This window comes from Mytilus californianus, unplaced genomic scaffold (genome assembly GCF_021869535.1).
Source record: "Mytilus californianus isolate M0D057914Y unplaced genomic scaffold, xbMytCali1.0.p SCAF_2, whole genome shotgun sequence".
Classification (NCBI taxonomy): domain Eukaryota; kingdom Metazoa; phylum Mollusca; class Bivalvia; order Mytilida; family Mytilidae; genus Mytilus; species Mytilus californianus.
This window is the reverse complement of record NW_026262668.1, coordinates 108,034,914-108,055,246: the sequence shown is the minus strand read 5'-3', so window position 1 is coordinate 108,055,246 and position 20,333 is coordinate 108,034,914. Positions and strand designations below refer to the sequence as shown.

At 31.8% G+C, this 20,333-nt stretch overlaps 1 protein-coding gene across 1 annotated transcript in view; it reads right to left on the bottom strand.

Moving 5' to 3' along the window:
- Positions 1-14,665: 14,665 nt before the first annotated feature.
- The window catches only part of LOC127727749 (neurogenic locus notch homolog protein 1-like), a 29,267-nt gene continuing 23,599 nt past the window's right edge, over positions 14,666-20,333 (bottom strand). Inside the window, exons 5-6 of the mRNA XM_052234864.1 lie at positions 15,535-15,636; positions 14,666-14,685 (exon numbers count right to left, since the gene is read on the bottom strand). Of these exons, the coding sequence (XP_052090824.1) occupies positions 14,666-14,685; positions 15,535-15,636 (122 nt within the window). The remainder of the gene's footprint in view (positions 14,686-15,534; positions 15,637-20,333) is intronic.

The following is a 20,333-nucleotide window of genomic DNA, read 5'->3' as shown; positions in this document are numbered from 1 at the left end:
TTACTTAAATGTTTAATAAAAATAAATCAAAATTAAACTACATGGGGGATCATTCAGGGTATTCCAACTTAGTTGCACCAAAAGGGTATCTTACTATACCAAATTAATCCTTGATTCTTCAAAGTTTAGTTTAGCCATAATAAAAAGGAGTATATAACAGCAATAGAATGTCATAAACAGTGCAGAATAAGTCTGTTCACATTTCAGACGAAATTTATACTGTTGAGATAGTGTCGAGACATATTCAGACATTATTTAGAATGTCAAGAATATGTCGAGACATATTCAGACATTATTAAGAATGTCCAGAATATGTCAAGACAGATCGAGACAAATTTAAGACAGTCAAGAATTGGTCGAGACTAATCCAGACTCTTATCAGATGATACAGGAAGTGTCGAGAAATTTTAAGACAATGTTCATACTGTCAAGACACTTGTCAAGAAAAATCAAGAACCTTATTAGACAAATTCATACTATGTCAAGAATTTTTAAAAATTATTCAGACAAATTAAGAATGTCGAGTAAAAATTCATGCAAATTCAGACAAAAACTGGTCTTTTCAGACTTTTTGACTTTTGTAGTGATGTGAGCTCAATAAATGGATCCATGAATATGTTTTATGAGATAACCTGACTTATGCCTTATGGTAAAAGCTTACCAAGGGAACGAATGAAAAAACACTCAAAAACTCATTTAACTCTTTAAGATTTTGTTGGTGAAAATCTATTTTGAATATGCACTAGGGTTTAAATACCCTTTGTGTAATATTTGACACTTTGCTTTATTTTCTCATATCAATATTAGCTTATTAAATAAAACAAAACAAAGGTGGCAATATGTTATAAGTTGCAAGCATACTATATAATAATTAATACGTCTTATGGGGAGATAATTCCGGCGCAGGAGAAATATGCTTTATAAAACAAATAGAAAATGAATTTCATATTTTTATATATGTTAGACACTTTTGTATAAAGGTTGTCTGGTCAAAGCAGGTTTTATCACATAAAGCATTCCATCTTAACGACAGTCTTTTAATATTCTATCATTGAGGATTAAAATATATTGCAGAATTTCGATTTCACCTTATACTAGTATTTAAACGTGACAACATTCGTTAATATGAGCTTCTCTAAGCGTATTTTTTTTTATTTTGAAAAATATATACTAAAAGCAGAAAAATGCTTGCTACAAGAAACAATGTAACAAACATTTGATATACAAAATCAATTCATACGTGGAATTTGAGATACGGAGATTGCAAAATTTTAAAAGATTTTTTGTAATTTTTTATTTTATCAGAAAAAAACTCCAATCATTGAGATACATAAATATATAAATAATTTATGATATAAGTATTAATATTAAATTTTTCAATAGCAGTCTCAAGCTGAAATGTTAGGTACGCTAATTTTATGCATATATATATGGTAATTATATACTAGAACCTACTCATCTTTTATCACTCTGGAATAAATTACATGAATACGTCGAAAAAGTTAATGATGGCATTGGCCTTCTCCTCTGACCACATTCATCTCTGTCAATACTATGATGTAGAAAATGAGAGGCACCAGGAGAGGCCACCAGATCATTAACATATAAGGGTCAGACATGACATGTTGGACAGAATTACAAAGTAAATAACAAGCAAAGTCAAGAGGAGACAATTCAAATACAATAAAACAAAATTAAGTATATCTATATATATATATAACCAAGTCTAAATTGAAAACAACGTTCAAACCTATGATTGCGTTGGATAAAAACCGCAATTTTTATACGTCTACATGCAAAACAAATTTCTTGGTAGAGGGGTCTAAACACAGCACAAACAACATTTTCCAAAAGACCAAAAAAAGTGAAAAAGTATATTTTAACAAAACGCATTTGACTAGCAGGTCGAACAACGGATGTTATTAAACCCTGCTGACTGCCATTGGCGATTGCCAAATAAACGGATCACCAGATGTTACAAAATGGATCTTAACTACTAATTTAATACCAAACAGAAAACAATAAACTTGTGAAAAGATGGTATACCGCAAACAAAAGGTGCAAAAATTAGTACACCATATCCGGATTTCGACAATTAATGTCTCTTCAGTGATGTTAGGAATCGAAACGGTATTTGGAATGCCATAAAATTTACCTCAATTTCGGATAGACTCTTGAATTTGGAAGAGTCGAAATAGGATGAACGGATCATATAAACCCGAAGGCAAATATAAAACAAGCCCAAACGAAAAAATATAAACAAGTCTAAATTGAAAACAACGTTCAAACCTATGATTGCGTTGGATAAAAACCCCAATTTTTATACGTGTGCATGCAAAACAAATTTCATGGCAGAGGGGTCTAAATACAGCACAAACAACATTTTCCAAAAGACAAAAAAAAGTGAAAAAGTATATTTAAACAAAACGCATTTGACTAGCAGGTCGAACAACGGATGTTCTTAAACCCTGCTGACTGCCATTGGCGATTGCCAAATAAACGGATCACCAGATGTAACAAAATGGATCTTAACTATTAATTTAATACCAAACAGAAAACAATAAACTTGCGGAAATGATGGTATACCGCAAACAAAAGGTGCAAAAATTAGTACACCATATCCGGATTTCGACAATTAATGTCTCTTCAGTGAAGTTAGGAATCGAAACGGTATTTGGAATGCCATAAAATTTACCTCAATTTAGGATAGACTCTTGAATTTTGAAGAGTCGAAATAGGATGAACGGATCATATAAACCCGAAGGCAAATATAATACAAGCCCAAATGAAAAAAATATAAACAAGTCTAAATTCAAAACAACGTTCAAACCTATGATTGCGTTGGATAAAAACCGCAATTTTTATACGTGTGCATGCAAAACAAATTTCTTGGTAGAGGGGTCTAAATACAGCACAAACAACATTTTCCAAAAGACAAAAAAAAAGTGAAAAAGTATATTTTAACAAAACGCATTTGACTAGCAGGTCGAACAACGGATGTTCTTAAACCCTGCTGACTGCCATTGGCGATTGCCAAATAAACGGATCACCAGATGTAACAAAATGGATCTTAACTAATAATTTAATACCAAACAGAAAACAATAAACTTGCGGAAAAGATGGTATAGCGCAAACGTAAGGTGTAAAAATTAGTACACCATAACCGGATTTCGACAATTAATGTCTCTTCAGTGATGTTAGGAATCGAAACGGTATTTGGAATGCCATAAAATTTACCTCAATTTAGGATAGACTCTTGAATTTTGAAGAGTCGAAATAGGGGTGTCTTCCTCAAATGCCAACATTTTATATGTTACCTATTCCTTGAACGCCAACAAAAATATTTCAATAGATGTTTATATAATAACAATAGGTGTTTTTATAACTATCTAAATGCTTTTATAAGTATTTAACTGTTAAAAATAATTAGTGAACTTGAGAAAATTGCAACATTTTATCACTTTTTGATAAGAAAAAATAGTAGATTTTGGGGTTAAAATTATTATGAATTTTAAATAAATAAAGAAAATTAAAACATTTTTATTACTTATATTAAAAAAAAAAAGATATTTTGGGAATGGAAATGTTTATTAACATAAGACATATTAGAAATATTAAAGAAATTTTAGTTAAATACAATTATTTCAAACTAAAAAAAAGAATATTAGAGATTTATTTAATTCCATATCATTTTAAATATTTTATTAGTTAATATGAACTATATGAAATTTTCAATTGAACAATTAATTAAACTTTAAAAATCATAAGAAATAATTAAGTAAATTTGATAACTTCCAAGCTGGAAAATGGGTGAGCATGAGTATGAGCACAGTCCAAGCTGACACTGAGTGAGCACAGGTCCAAGCCAATAATATGCACACAAAAGGGGAGGATAGGCACGTCAAGTATGGCTAATGCACAGTTAAATATAGTTTGTTGAGAATCGTCTTGGCAAAGAAAACTTGGTCTACAACTACAAGTACAGAGTAAAGACTAAACGGGAGACAGATGCTACACTTGTAATAGACTGTTAAATGTGAAATGTGCTTGTATAAACTATTCAACAATTGTTATCAGATGACATATGTAGTGCTTTTTGCCAATCTGCTAAATGTTTGCTTATGTTATATGTATTGTTTTCTGTGTGTTCTGTGTACAAATAAATAATATATTATTCAAAATTGATCTTTTTCTTCTTTTTATGCTATGAAAAAAAGTAAGAAAATATCTTCCACAACTCTACAAAGTTTCAAGAAAATCCATAAAATAGGGTAACAAGAATTCCGATGAGTTACGAACATAACAAACACCTAAACAATATATTATGAATTTCTTACAATAAAAAAGGGTGTAATATTATAACCAAGAAAAATATCCTGAACAACTGAACAAAATAAAACATAGTAATCTAACACGAGATACAAAGTCCAAAGAGTCTATTGTAGAATTTGTGCAAACTGGAATTCCTATCAATATGCATATGTTGACTTTGTAATACAACACTTTTCAAAGTTTCATTTTAAGAGAATCCACATTTGTTCAAGCAGTAACAGCAAAAAATGATTTTCAACAACTTGACAAACATGAACTAGATTTAGCTACCTGTAATTTACCTATCTGTTTAATTAGTATGATTGTTTTGATAAGCATGCACTTTTGTTGTGATAACTACTTACACCTATTCCTCGAACGCCAACATAATTTTAGAGGTAAATTGTCGGTAGATCAAAGGATGTTTGCATTCAAGGAATAAACCGAAAAAGGATGAACGGATCATATAAACCCGAAGGCAAATATAATACAAGCCCAAACTAAAAAAATATAAACAAGTCTAAATTGAAAACAACGTTCAAACCTATGATTGCGTTGGATAAAAATCCCAATTTCTATACGTGTGCATGCAAAACAAATTTCTTGGAAGAGGGGTCTAAATACAGCACAAACAACATTTTCCAAAAGACCAAAAAAAGTGAAAAAGTATGTTTTAACAAAACGCATTTGACTAGCAAGTCGAACAACGGATGTTCTTAAACCCTGCTGACTGCCATTGGCGATTGCCAAATAAACGGATCACCAGATGTAACAAAATGGATCTTAACTTATAATTGAATACCAAACAGAAAACAATAAACTTGCGGAAATGATGGTATAGCGCAAACATAAGGTGAAAAAATTAGTACACCATATCCGGATTTCGACAATTAATGTCTCTTCAGTGATGTTAGGAATCGAAACGGTATTTGGAATGCCATAAAATTTACCTCAATTTAGGATAGACTCTTGAATTTTGAAGAGTCGAAATAGAATGAACGGATCATATAAACCCGAAGGCAAATATAATACAAGCCCAAACGAAAAAAATATAAATAAGTCTAAATTGAAAACAACGTTCAAACCAATGATTGCGTTGGATAAAAACCGCAATTTTTATACGTGTGCATGCAAAACAAATTTCTTGGTATAGGGGTCTAAATACAGCACAAACAACATTTTCCAGAAGACCAAAAAAGTATACTTTTATAACAAAACGCATTTGACTAGCAGGTCGAACAACGGATGTTCTTAAACCTTGCTGACTGCCATTGGCGAATGCCAAATAAACGGATCACCAGATGTAACAAAATGGATCTTAACTATTAATTTAATACCAAACAGAAAACAATAAACTTGCGGAAAAGATGGTATACCGCAAACAAAAGGTGCAAAAATTAGTACACCATATCCGGATTTCGACAATTAATGTCTCTTCAGTGATGTTAGGAATCGAAACGGTATTTGGAATGCCATAAAATTTACCTCAATTTAGGATAGACTCTTGAATTTTGAAGAGTCGAAATAGAGGTGTCTTCCTCGAATGCCAACATTTTATATGTTACCTATTCCTTGAACGCCAACAAAAATATTTCAATAGATGTTTATAAAATAACAGTAGGTGTTTTTATAACTAACTAAATGTTTTTATAAGTATTTAACTGTTAAAAATAATAAGTGAACTTGAGAAAATTGCAACATTTTATCACTTTTTGATAAGAAAAATTAGTAGATTTTGGGGTTAAAATTATTATGAATTTTAAAGAAATAAAGAAAATTAAAACATTTTTATTACTTTTAAAAAAAAAAAAAGATATTTTGGGAATGAAAATGTTTATTAACATAAGACATATTAGAAATATTTAAGAAATTTTAGTTAAATACAATTGTTTCAAACTAAAAAAAAAGAATATTAGAGATTTATTAAATTCCATATCATTTTAAATATTTTATTAGTTAATATCAACTATATGAAATTTTCAATTGAACAATTAATCAAACTTTAAAAATCATAAGAAATAATTAAGTAAATTTGATAACTTCCAAGCTGGAAACTGGGTGAGCATGAGTATGAGCACAGTCCAAGCTGACACTGAGTGAGCACAGGTCCAAGCCAATAATATGCACACTAAAGGGGAGGATAGGCACGTCAAGTATGGCTAATGCACAGTTAAATATAGTTTGTTGAGAATCGTCTTGGCAAAGAAAACTTGGTCTACAACAACTACAAGTACAGAGTAAAGACTAAACGGGAGACAGATGCTACACTTGTAATAGACTGTTAAATGTGAAAAGTGCTTGTATAAACTATTCAACAATTGTTATCAGATCACATATGTAGTGCTTTTTGCCAATCTGCTAAATGTTTGCTTATGTTATATGTATTGTTTTCTGTGTGTTCTGTGTACAAATAAATAATATATTATTCAAAATTGATTTTTTTCTTCTTTTTATGCTATGAAAAAAGTAAGAAAATATCTTTCACAACTCTACAAAGTTTCAAGAAAATCCATAAAATAGGGTAACAAGAATTCCGATGAGTTGCGAACATAACAAAGACCTAAACAATATATTATGAATTTCTTACAATAAAAAAGGGTGTAATATTATAACCAAGAAAAATATCCTGAACAACTGAACAAAATAAAACATAGTAATCTAACACGAGATACAAAGTTTCAAGAAATTCCATCAAGTAATATTGGAGGATATTACAGCACACACAACTATAGAAATATTGAGAAAAAAAAACATCAAAGTCCAAAGAGTCTATTGTAGAATTTGTGCAAACTGGAATTCCTATCAATATGCATATGTTGACTTTGTGATGCAACACTTTTCAAAGTTTCATTTTAAGAGAATCCACATTTGTTCAAGCAGTACCGCAAAAAATGATTTTCAACAACTTGACAAACATGAACTAGATTTAGCTACCTGTAATTTACCTATCTGTTTAATTAGTATGATTGTTTTGATAAGCATGCACTTTTGTTGTGATAACTACTTACACCTATTCCTCGAACGCCAACATAATTTTAGAGGTAAATTGTCGGTAGATCAAAGGATGTTGGCATTCAAGGAATAAACCCGAAGGCAAATATAATACAAGCCTAAACGAAAAAATATAAAGTCTAAATTGAAAACAACGTTCAAACCTATGATTGCGTTGGATAAAAACCCAAATTTTATACGTGTGCATGCAAAACAAATTTCTTGGTAGAGGGGTCTAAATACAGCACAAACAACATTTTCCAAAAGACCAAAAAAAGTGAAAAAGTATGTTTTAACAAAACGCATTTGACTAGCAAGTCGAACAACGGATGTTATTAAACCCTTCTGACTGCCATAATCGATTGCCAAATAAACGGATCACCAGTTGTAACAAAATGGATCTTAACTAATAATTTAATACCAAACAGAAAACAATAAACTTGCAGAAAAGATGGTATGGCGCAGACATAAGGTGTAACAATTAGTACACCATAACCGGATTTCGACAATTAATGTCTCTTCAGTGATGTTAGGAATCGAAACGGTATTTGGAATGCCATAAAATTTACCTCAATTTAGGATAGACTCTTGAATTTTGAAGAGTCGAAATAGAATGAACGGATCATATAAACCCGAAGGCAAATATAATACAAGCCCAAACGAAAAAAATATAAACAAGTCTAAATTGAAAACAACGTTCAAACTATGATTGCGTTGGATAAAAACCGCAATTTTTATACGTACAGAGTAAAGACTAAACGGGAGACAGATGCTACACTTGTAATAGACTGTTAAATGTGAAAAGTGCTTGTATAAACTATTCAACAATTGTTATCAGATCACATATGTAGTGCTTTTTGCCAATCTGCTAAATGTTTGCTTATGTTATATGTATTGTTTTCTGTGTGTTCTGTGTACAAATAAATAATATATTATTCAAAATTGATTTTTTTCTTCTTTTTATGCTATGAAAAAAGTAAGAAAATATCTTTCACAACTCTACAAAGTTTCAAGAAAATCCATAAAATAGGGTAACAAGAATTCCGATGAGTTGCAAACATAACAAACACCTAAACAATATATTATGAATTTCTTACAATAAAAAAGGGTGTAATATTATAACCAAGAAAAAATATCCGGAACTGAACAAAATAAAACATAGTAATCTAACACGAGATACAAAGTTTCAAGAAATTCCATCAAGTAATATTGGAGGATATTACAGCACACACAACTATAGAAATATTGAGAAAAAAAACATCAAAGTCCAAAGAGTCTATTGTAGAATTTGTGCAAACTGGAAATCCTATCAATATGCATATGTTGACTTTGTAATACAACACTTTTCAAAGTTTCATTTTAAGAGAATCCACATTTGTTCAAGCAGTAACAGCAAAAAATGATTTTCAACAACTTGACAAACATGAACTAGATTTAGCTACCTGTAATTTACCTATCTGTTTAATTAGTATGATTGTTTTGATAAGCATGCACTTTTGTTGTGATAACTACTTACACCTATTCCTCGAACGCCAACATAATTTTAGAGGTAAATTGTCTGTAGATCAAAGGATGTTGGCATTCAAGGAATAAACCGAAAAAGGATGAACGGATCATAAACCCGAAGGCAAATATAATACAAGCCCAAACGAAAAAATATAAACAAGTCTAAATTGAAAACAACGTTCAAACCTATGATTGCGTTGGATAAAAATCCCAATTTTTATACATTTTATACAAATTTCTTGGTAGAGGGGTCTAAATACAATATATATATATATAACAATATCAATAAACATCATAGATAGCAATGTTATGATGCACACAAATCACTGTCCAATTGTGATGTGCATCAACATCTTTTTAATTCTACATGAATTATTAAAAAGCCTTGAGTGAGTACAAAAAAGATAGATCTCCCCTCACATATACACTAAGGTTTTAATCAATTTCCATTTACTCTCAAATTTCTCTCTTGCTTTAGGTGATCTGTACAATGAGGTAGATATATTTTGTATTTGGTAGGTATTTTTAATCATAGCTATCGCACCTATAAGAGTTGTTAATGAAGTGTTAAAGCGACATGTATAAATGTAATACTTAACCAGAACAGTGAATAAGTTTAGGGAAACATCCCTTGACTCTGACCCAAGAACAATATATTTTGCATTTAATATTAAAGTTAAATTACATTAAAGTTGAAAAAGTGCTGAAATTTCTAACCATAAATTCTCTAACTCGAGTACATTCCCAGAAAAGATGACTTAAAGTTTCTTTATTTTCATTTCAGAAACTACATAAATTGGTTTCTTTTAACCCATATTTCTGCAATAATGCATTTGTAGCGAGAGTTCTATGCAAAATCTTAAACTGGAACATACCAAATTTGTTGTTTTTAGTACAACAAAAGGGTAAACTATAAATGAAATCCCAATTTTCTATATGAGTGCTTAGTTCTTTACACATTTTGTCTTCTTTTTTTGTAGGACGTTCTGTATACCTTGACAAGAATTTTTTATAAAAGAATTGAAATGATTTTTTATTGTGTTTAATCAAATAAAATCTTTCCAAGCTTTTGGATTCATATGAAGTATAGAATGGTATTCCAGGAAATTAATATTAAGATTATATTTTCTGCGGAACTCCTTCAAAGTCAAAAATTCACTGTTCTCATCAAGTAAATCACCTACAAAGAAAACTCCTGATTCAACTCTGGTAAAAGACAGTTTTATTATTTATCGTCAAATCTTTGTTTAGCCATATGGATTGTTTCATGATCCCTTCAGCAGTGTCATTAGTGACAGTGTTTAGGATATTCCAGTTTAGTAAAATGTCTTTCCAAAAATTATTAAAATTTGTTGAAATTTTAAAAGATTACCCAATGTATGAAGTCTGCTTTTTTAATCGCCTGGACAAAGTCTGGAATGTGTTCTTTGGCGGGTTAACATCGTGTTAAAGTTTGCGATTAAATCACTTTAAATGGAACCAGTAATGTCAGTATAATGATATTTGGTAGCCATATAACTGTCTCAACATAAATGAGAGAAAAATTTGGAATATGTAATGAGACAGCAACCCAACGACACAAATAACCATTAAGGTATTTAGAGGGCAACATACAGTTACCACCAATGCACAAGTGTTTTCACAATATATCAAGCTCTAAAGCGTCCATAGTTAATAAAGATGTGATTAAGTTTATTAGAAACAATGAGCTTCTGCTATCTTAACCCAATTACCTCCTCAATAACAACAAACATTAAAATATGACATAGAAGAACAACTGCATGAATCCTGGTATAGAACAGACACAGGGAAATGTGTCGGAGTTAAACTTACTTTTGTTAAATCGACCCATCACATTTAAACAAAATCGATCAATAGAATAACAAAATGTACATAAAAGAATATACAATAAAAACCAGTACAGGAAAGGTAAATCTGAAGTAACGGTATATAACAGGAAGTAAAAGAACATACAATAAAAACCAGTACAGGAAAGGTAAGTCTGAAGTAACGGTATATAAAAGGTAATAAAAAAATATACAATAAAAACCAGTACAGGAAAGGTAGGTCTGAAGTAACGGTATACAATAAGTAAAAAAAAACACACACAAAATAAATAACAAATTATTCCGTATTACAATTGTTCGTAGTCTTCTCTCTTCTTTATATTATTAGATAAATGTTTCCTTGGTCAAGTTTATGGTGTTTATGTTTTGTCAGTTTCTTAGATTTAACATAGCTTTTTCTCATTATGGCAATTTCTTATACAGAAGTAGGGTATTCTAATCCCTATTGACTTAAAATACGATCAAACTTAGCACTTTAATAATGTTTACGATCACCTTTATAAATTGGTTGATCATTACAGTGATTTAATATATCCTACGGTTCCACTATTTCAATCTGACATTATCACCTGTTTCGTCAAGTTCCTTGCTTTGATAATTACTAACGGATATGACTTTGAAATCACGTGATTGGTGATGTATGCCGAATAGGAAAATGCCTGTACCTTGTCGAATTACATGGTGTCCCTCCTTTTGGACTTCTAATTGTTTTTTCTTCCATGTTCATGGGTGTTTACTATTTTATACATAAAATTGTAATAAATGAACAAAACATCAATATAATACCTCCATATATTGTTTATTTTAAAATGAATAAGTGTTGAAAAAACAATATAAGTTGCTTTAAGCTTATATTCACCATTGTCAATGAGAATGTTTTGTTTTACTACTGTTAATTGTGAATGTATTCATAATAACCGATAAATTTGTCCTGTTTTTTCATCTTTATTTTCTCTGGTATTCTGTAAAAGATTAGACAATTTATAAAGCCCAGTAAAAGCTAAGTTGACACAAATAAGATAACTTCACAAGAATAAACGTACAAGAACCATTTAAATTACGTTGCATCTCCGCATCTAGTAAGTGTTCTACTACCAATCTACCAGTGCTTCTAACTACCTCCCTTACTACTATCAAAGAACTTGTTATTAACTCTTGTAATAAAGCTTATGAAAATAATGGTATTAATAATTTTTGGAGTGTTAAAAATTCTTAAGAGGTTTTAGATAAAATACATGCTTTTGATGGCCCTTTTAGTTCTGTTGACAGCTATGATTTTTCTACTCTCTATACTACACTTCCACACAATCTTATCAAGAAAAAGTTTTCATATTTAATTAAATGGTCTTTTGAAAAATCTCAGTGCAAATTTATTTGCTGTAACTCGTTTAAAGCTTTTTCTGTAACGAAAAAGGAAAGTATGCTAGATACACTTACTGGAAATGTGAAGATATGATTGAAGCTTTAAATTTTCTCCTGGACAACATATATGTACGTTTCGGCGATAAAGTGTATCGACAAGTAGTAGGTATTCCTATGGGCACTAACTGCGCCCCGTTAATAACAGATTTATTCCTGTATTGCTATGAATCTCAGTTTATGACCAAACTCAGTAAAGACACGTCATTGTTACATTTGGTTGATACATTCAACAATACCTTCCGTTATCTGGATGATATTTTTTCGTTAAATAATCCAGAGTTCTCTAAAAATACTACCGAAATTTACCCAAAAGAACTTACTTTAACTAAATCTAACATAAACAGCAGTAGTTGTCCTTTTCTAGATTTGGACATTTCAATCTCTAAAGGAAAACTCCATACTAAAATTTACGACAAAAGAGACGACTTTTCATTCCCTATTGTTAATTTTCCTTTTTTAGACGGCGATGTTCCTTTGGCTCCATCATACGATGTTTATATATCCCAACTCGTTCGTTATGCCTGTGTGTAGTGGTGTCATAGATTTTAACGAACGTAATCAATGCATCACTGGTAAATTATTAAGTCAGGGATTTCGTTACCATAAATTACGTAAAACTTTTACTAAATTCTTTCATAGATACAAAGATTTGATTAGTAAATTTGGCTGTACCTGTAGAAAACTGATTAAAAACGGTATTTCACATCCTAAATTTTACGGTAATATTGTACTTAAAGCGCGGAAATCACTATGTGATCCGTCTAAACTCATCGAACCTTTAAACAAACTTATTAGTAAAGGTTATCTTACCAATGTTGTAATTAGATCTTTGAATATAGTTTACATTGGCACTAATATCGATTTTGTCATCAGCAAATTAAAACATAACTAAATTTGTTTTCTTTTCAAACGGGATGTATAAAGACACACCCACGTTCATTTTGATCTATAAAGAGGTTAACTCCTAACTATCCTACTGCCTGTCGATACATTTATTTTTGGCATTGCACAAGTCATGTCTTCTTTGACTGTCCATGATAAAATACTAGATCCCTGGATGTGTTTTAGCTGATTTTAGTCTCTGGTGCATGATTTTTTATTATTAATTGTTTTTGGCTTTTAACTAGCTGTCAGTAACTGCGAGTACTCTCAAATCGTACTTTCTTGTTTATTTGACCTGTTGATACTAATTGTAATGCTTTTCAGTTATTTAATGTTTACTTATTCAGGGTTATATCTGGTCTATATACCAGCTTTGATAAGTGTTTGGTATTACTATAAATTTTCACTTCTTCTTACTATGAACATCAAAATTATTTATTTTGAAAAAATATTTCCTTTCTCCATTTGAACTGTACAGGTATACCTAACAACAAAATTATTTCATTTACTTGTGTTTAAAGTAATTGCAAATGGCTGATATTTTTGTTGAAGCATATTTTTTTCTTAAATTGTTTAACATTTCACAGCGGTATAACATGTTACTTTAATTATTCTTCCCTAAGTTTATTTATTTTATATTTACATTTTATCATAGATCAAATTTATTTGTTAAGTGTATGTTCACTGGTGTTAATATGTCTTTTGATTGAGTTAGCCATTTCAATTGATATGTTATAGTGTGTATTTCTATGTTGTGATGTTACACTATTGTTTCAGATAAGGGTAAAGGTTTGGTACTATTAAAACGTTTAAACCCGCTGCAAATGTTTGCACCTGTCCTAAGTCAGGAATCTGATGTTCAGTAGTTGTCGTTTGTTGATGTGGTTCATAAGTGTTTCTCGTTTCTCGTTTTTTATGTAAATTAGACCGTTGGTTTTCCCGTTTGAATGGTTTTACACTAGTAATTTTTTGGGGCCCTTTATAGCTCTAGCTGTTCGGTGTGAGCCAAGGCTCCGTGTTGAAGACCGTACTTTGACCTATAATGATTTACTTTTATAAATTTTGACTTGTATGGAGAGTTGTCTCATTGGCACTCATACCACATCTTCTTATATCTAAGAGGTGTGTAATTAACATATTTTAATGTGAACTCTTTATTGGAATACCCTTGAGCAGTGGTGTAAGAAGTATCGATCCAATTTTGACTTAAAAAAAACATTGAAAAGTTAGTTATCTATAAATTATATGTAATTTGATGAAATGTTAACATTTTATGTCAGGTTCAAATGAAAAGTTATTTCCAAGGTTAAGTTAACGACCAATTCAACTGATGAAATTATAGATACATGCTGAAATATAATGTAAAAATAAGGAGGAGTGGTGTGATTGCCAATTAGACAACTATCCTCCAGAGTTGAAATGACGACGATAAAAGCAATTATTGGTCAACGTACGGCCTTTAACAATGAGAAAAACCCATACCCGTATAGTCAGCTATAAAAGGGTCCTACATGAAAAATGTGAAACAATTCAAATGAGAAAACTAACGACCTGATTTATACAATACAATTTACGAAAAACAAATATTTTTTTTTATGATTGAAACAGTTTTTCTTGATGTTTTTGATGAGTAAACTTGGACAATTTAACTCACAAACTGAAAAAAAGTCCGAATGACATTTATGTTAAGTTTGTGAGTGAGCGGCTCAGGTTTCACACCTATAACCTTGAAATAAATTCTTATAAAAGGTAAAATAACAAAAATACCGAACTCCAAGGAAAATTCAAAACGGAAAGTCCCTTATCAAATGGCAAAATCAAAAGCTCAAACACATCAAACGAATGGAAAACAACTGTCATATTCCTGACTTGGTACATGCATTTCTTTATGTAGAAAATTTTGGATTAAACCTGGTTTTAAAGCAAGCTAAACCTCTCACTTACATGACTGTCGTATAAAATTCCATTATATTGATAGCAATGTGTGAACAAAACAAACAAACATAATAGGTAAAAATGTCAAAAAATGGGGCAAAACAGACAACATTGTGATTCTCAACCAAAAAATATTATACTTTTTCTGTCAATTTGAACTTTCTTGGAACCCCAGGATTCCATTCATGCATGAATATATCACAATGAAATCGACATGGTGTGTATAGGCTACAAAAGTAGTTTCGGTAACATGGTCTATAGAAGTGTAAACCAATGGAAAACATTCTAACGGACCAATAAAGTATTTGTAGATATGCAAATCAATTAAGAATTATTATCATGTGTGCCGTCACTAACTGGGTATATAACTCAAGAGTCACGATTCTAAACGAGTCGATACTCTCGAATCAGAGACCTTGGTGCTCCTTGCATATTAGATCTCGTTATTTTAAACGACAGAATAAACATACACGTAATAAACGTTAAATGTACGATTATGGGTACTCTCAATCTGAAATCCGTTATTTTTTCGATCATGCAAAATATCGTGTATAGATTAGAATTCGGTTGGCAGCAGTATAGTACAGTCATATTTTTTATTTTTACATGTGTGATGTTAAATGAAACGAATTTTTAATACCGCACTTGTCTGAACCCCATATGGACGACACACAGCATTTAGCTCTAGAGCCAACGATTTCACAGCTTCCTCCATTACTACAACCGATTGAACAGGGATCATCTGTAAAAGAAGTCATTACATAAAGGCAACAGTAGTATACCGCTATTCGAAATTCATAAATCGATTGAGAAAAAAACAAATCCGGGTTACAAACTAAAACTGAGGGAAACACAATACATACAATACATCATTATTATACACTCATCTGGTTCAGGGTCTACACAAATATTAGAATGAGTAAACTGACTCAAAATAAACTAAAGTACTCAACTGGTACATCGAAACTAGAGGTTATGAAGAGCCTGTGTCGCTCACATAGGTCTATGTGCATCTTCAACAATGGACACTCTCCAACATTGTGGACTAGAAAGGAATTCATGTAAAAAGATTTTTTTGTTGATCTTGTATTGCTGATCATTTTATTCTGTTAACAGTTTTTCTCTAAATTTTTCAGTTTTTTCCCAAAACATAAAAGCAGTTAGTAATCGTCATTTAGGGCAATTACTCCTATAAAGCGTCTACTAACGATTTCGGCAAAATTTGACCTATTTGTAGATCTTGTTTTGCAAATCATTTTTGCTTTTTAGAGTGTCTATGATATCTTTTATATTTTTCAAGAAAATAGGCAAAAAAGCAAAACAATGATACAAATTGTAGATTGTAGATCTTCATTTGCTGATCATTTTTGCTATTCAAAGTATCTATCTATCTGTTATTTTTGTTCAAAATAAAAGGCAAAAACACTAAGAATAGGTGAAAATCGTCATTAAAGAGCAATATCTACAATAAGCAATCGACAGACGATTTCGGCCTTTACACTAATTGGTAGAGCTTGTCTTCCTGATATTTTTTGCTTATTTAAGTTTTTATCTTTCTTTTTTAGTTTTAAGGATAATAGGCAAACACACTAAAAATGGGTAAAAATCGTTATTAAAGGGCAATAACTCCAAAAGGGAGTCTTCAGACAATTTCGGCAATGAAAATTATTTGTATATCTTGTCTTGCTGATAATTTTTTATATTAAGAGTTTCTCTGTATCTATTATAGATTTGATGAAACAAGGCAAAAATGAAATAAAAACATTGGTATAATTCGTCATTTAAGGCAATAACTCCAATAAGAGGTTGTTTGAAAGTTTTGATGAAAATAGACAGTAGGTAGATCTCAAAAGAGGGACGAAAGATACTAGAGGGACAGTCAAACTCATAGATCGAAAACGAACTGACAACGCCATGGCCAAAAATAAAAAGACAAACAGACAAATAATAGTACAGATGACACAACATAGAAAACTAAAGACTAAGCAACACGAACCCCACCAAAACTGGGGTGATCTCAGGTGCTCCGGAAGAGTAAGCAGATCCTGCTCCACATGTGGCACCCGTCGTGTTGCTTATGTTATTACAAATCCGGTAAATAGTCTAATTCGGTAGGTCACAAAGGGAAGGGTATTGTAGTTACGACATAAGAAACATATCCGATATCATCTGTGAAACGGTTATTCCATAACGGTCAACCAACTCGTGATGGCGTCCGTAAAATTTACGAAGGGTTGATTTCAACTTCACCATTTGGAACTCTTGGTTTAATAGCTTCCCTGTGAGCAGCAATCCTCTATCAAGAAAATCATGATAGGAAATACATGCCCGGGAATATCGTATCAATTGGGAGATATATACTCCGTGTGCAGGCGCTGCTGGAATGTTGCTACATAGAAATAGAAAGTTCACAATTGGAAAGCTGAAATCATCTCTTTTGTCGTAAAGTTTTGTTTTCAACCGACCCTCGTTGTCAATTTCTAGATGTAAATCAAGATATGAGGCAGACTTAACTGTATCTGTAGTATCCTTTATCTCTAGTTCGATGGGATAGATTCGTTCAACATAGTCACCAAATTTTGTATTATTTAGTGAGAGAACACTATCTATATAGCGGAACGTAAAGTTAAAGGATATTGCTTACTTCTTATCTTTCTTTCTAAGAAGTTCCTGTATGAAGTCAGCCTCATTATAATAAAGAAACAAGTCGGCAAGAAGAGGGGCACAATTGGTTCCCATTGGAATTCCGACAGTCTGTTGAAAAACACGTCCTCCAAACGTAACAAATATGTTGTCAATCAAGAAATGAAGCATCCTGATAATGTTAGTTTCAGAGAATTTTTTGTTTGAATCAGAGTGATTCTTTACAAAGTAGGATTTATCCCTCCCCAAGACAAGAAACTTGTATCTACGTTCGCCATTCTTTTTAATGAAACAAAGTAATACCAACTCTTTCAATTTGTCTTTTAGTTTGGAATGGGGAATACTTGTGTAAAGTGTAGAAAAAGTCAAATGTTTTAATACTATTGCAAGATGAGAGAGTCTTAGATTGTATGTACTCTACAAGATCTTTGGAATTTTTTTAGTATCCACATCTGATTCACGCCACCTCTAGAATAGGCAGTTTCACAATAACTTTTGAACCCGGCTTTGATTGCTGACAAAATAGATGTTAATAATTTAGAAAGAGGTTTCGTGGAGCACTTGGAAGACCCAGCAATATACCGTTGTTTGTAAGGACACTTATGTAGTTTAGGTATCAAATACAGTGATGGAAGATCCAGTTCTTCATCTTTAGTTGAAATTCCAAAGGAACATAGAACAGACCTATGATTATCCAGGATTTCCTCTTTGGTAAGTGTCGTGAAGGTATATGTTGAGTTTCCAAATGAATTGTCAATACCTAATTCATTTATCAAGCAGTTTATGTAATGATATTTACACACAAAAACCATGTTGTTTGGGGCTTTATCTGCGGGGACAACAACATATTTGTCATGGAGGTAGGACAAGTGTTTTGCAACATTTGGGTCTTTAACAATTGACGTAGCGTGAGTATTGATAGACCCATTTAGTTTCTTAATTCGGATTTGTATCAACGACCTCACAGACATAATCCATTCGGAAAGAGTATCTACGTCTTCTTTCTCGCGTTTAGCCCATTGCCTGGCATAATCCTCGACTGAATCCATCAGTATTTTGGAGTTGTATTTCCAATTGATGGATTTAGGCTCACAATATTTCGGACCTTTGGATAACAAATTTCGCAGGGAAGTGTTATTGACAATGTTGAGGTCTCCGGTAATAACGTGACCAGCCGGATTATATATGAATTGGGAACTAGCACAGGTGCAATCAGGAGGTTTAGACTTGAAGTCGTCAATGTTGAGATCCTGCAAAACGTGTTTGTAATTAAAAAAATTTAGTTGCAATTGGTCTGGTATAGGTATAAGAAATTATTGGTACAGACTGATCTTTAAAATAAGGAGGTATTTTCGACTGAACTAATTTATAATGAAGAATATTGCCTAAGTTGACGCCATCGAGACCTTTGTTGGCAAAGGAAAGTTTAAGAAAAGATCTTTTCTCTTTTTCATCTTTTCCAATGCGAACTGGTTTAAAAAGTCTGTGACTTGCAATATCCGAAATGATAGCTGTAAGTTTGTATTGGTTAGAATGAGGGTTTGTAACAGTGGTTTCCAAACATAAATTGTACAGAGAATGAAGTTTTGAAAGGGGTAATAAATAAAGTTAAGGGCGAATGTGATAAATACCTAACGGCTTTTGTATAAATGGCAGCAAGTCATTAATAGAGACATCATGCAAAGTAGGTGATGTATAATGATGATGACCATGACTGCGTCTACGTCGAGGAGTAGAGTTGAAAATATTCATCACATTCACCCAGCTACAAGAAGGACTAGATAGAATACCTATACCATCAATTTTGTCATTGCAACCATATGGTGTCGCAGTTCGCAATTGTCGAATCCATTCGTCTTCTTTTTGTCTACGGAGAGGCGTTGCAAGTTGAGGATTGTTAGTCTTGTGGTATATTTTTTCGATAATACGAACTGTCATAGAAACAATGGAATGATCAGGCTGATTAAAATGCTGGTACCGAATGTCGTTTGCATTGAGGTTGATATCTGATCTATGGCCGCACATACGTTTGTTTAGCTTTCCTTTCGTTTCACCGACGTAAACCAATCCGCAAAGGTTACACTCTAATCCGTAGACAACATTTATAGATTTACAATTCAGATCATCGTTACTTCTAGTAAAATAAGACTTTTTAGTTAAATTGCTAGTGAATTGAGCATCTGTTATTAAAATTTCACAAGTTTTGCAGCCATTTGTTCCACATTTCGAAATGAGACAGTGTTGTTCAGAGTCATCAAAATCCAAAATGTCTTTAAGGAGAACTGAACATGGCTGTTTATGTGTACTATTGCTATTGTCACTAGTATGATGATCTGAATGAGTCATGTTTGGGATTCTGAACAACTTTGCTACGTCAGATTGTATCTATTCATAGCAATTTTCAAGATAATAGACAAAACTTGCATTTTATCCCTATGTTCTATTTTAAGCTATGTCGGCTATGTTGGTTGGCCGGCGGGGTCATCGGACACATTTTTAGTACTAGATACTCAAATGATCATTGTGGCCAAGTTTGGCCCAGTATTTTTATAGAAGATTTTTGTAAAAAGCTGACGAACAAGTGATGAGAAAAGCTAATTTGGCTCTATGGGTTAAGTGAGCTAAAAAGGTACATATACAACTCAAATAATAACAGTGCTCTTTTTCAGTCAGTGTCCTCCAGAGCAATGCATTCCGGCGTTTATGTCATGGGCGAGCGGACTGTATCGACTGGATTAGTCGGGTTAGTACATATGTTATCTATGAAATCTTTACCGGTTATGGTGAGTCAATGAA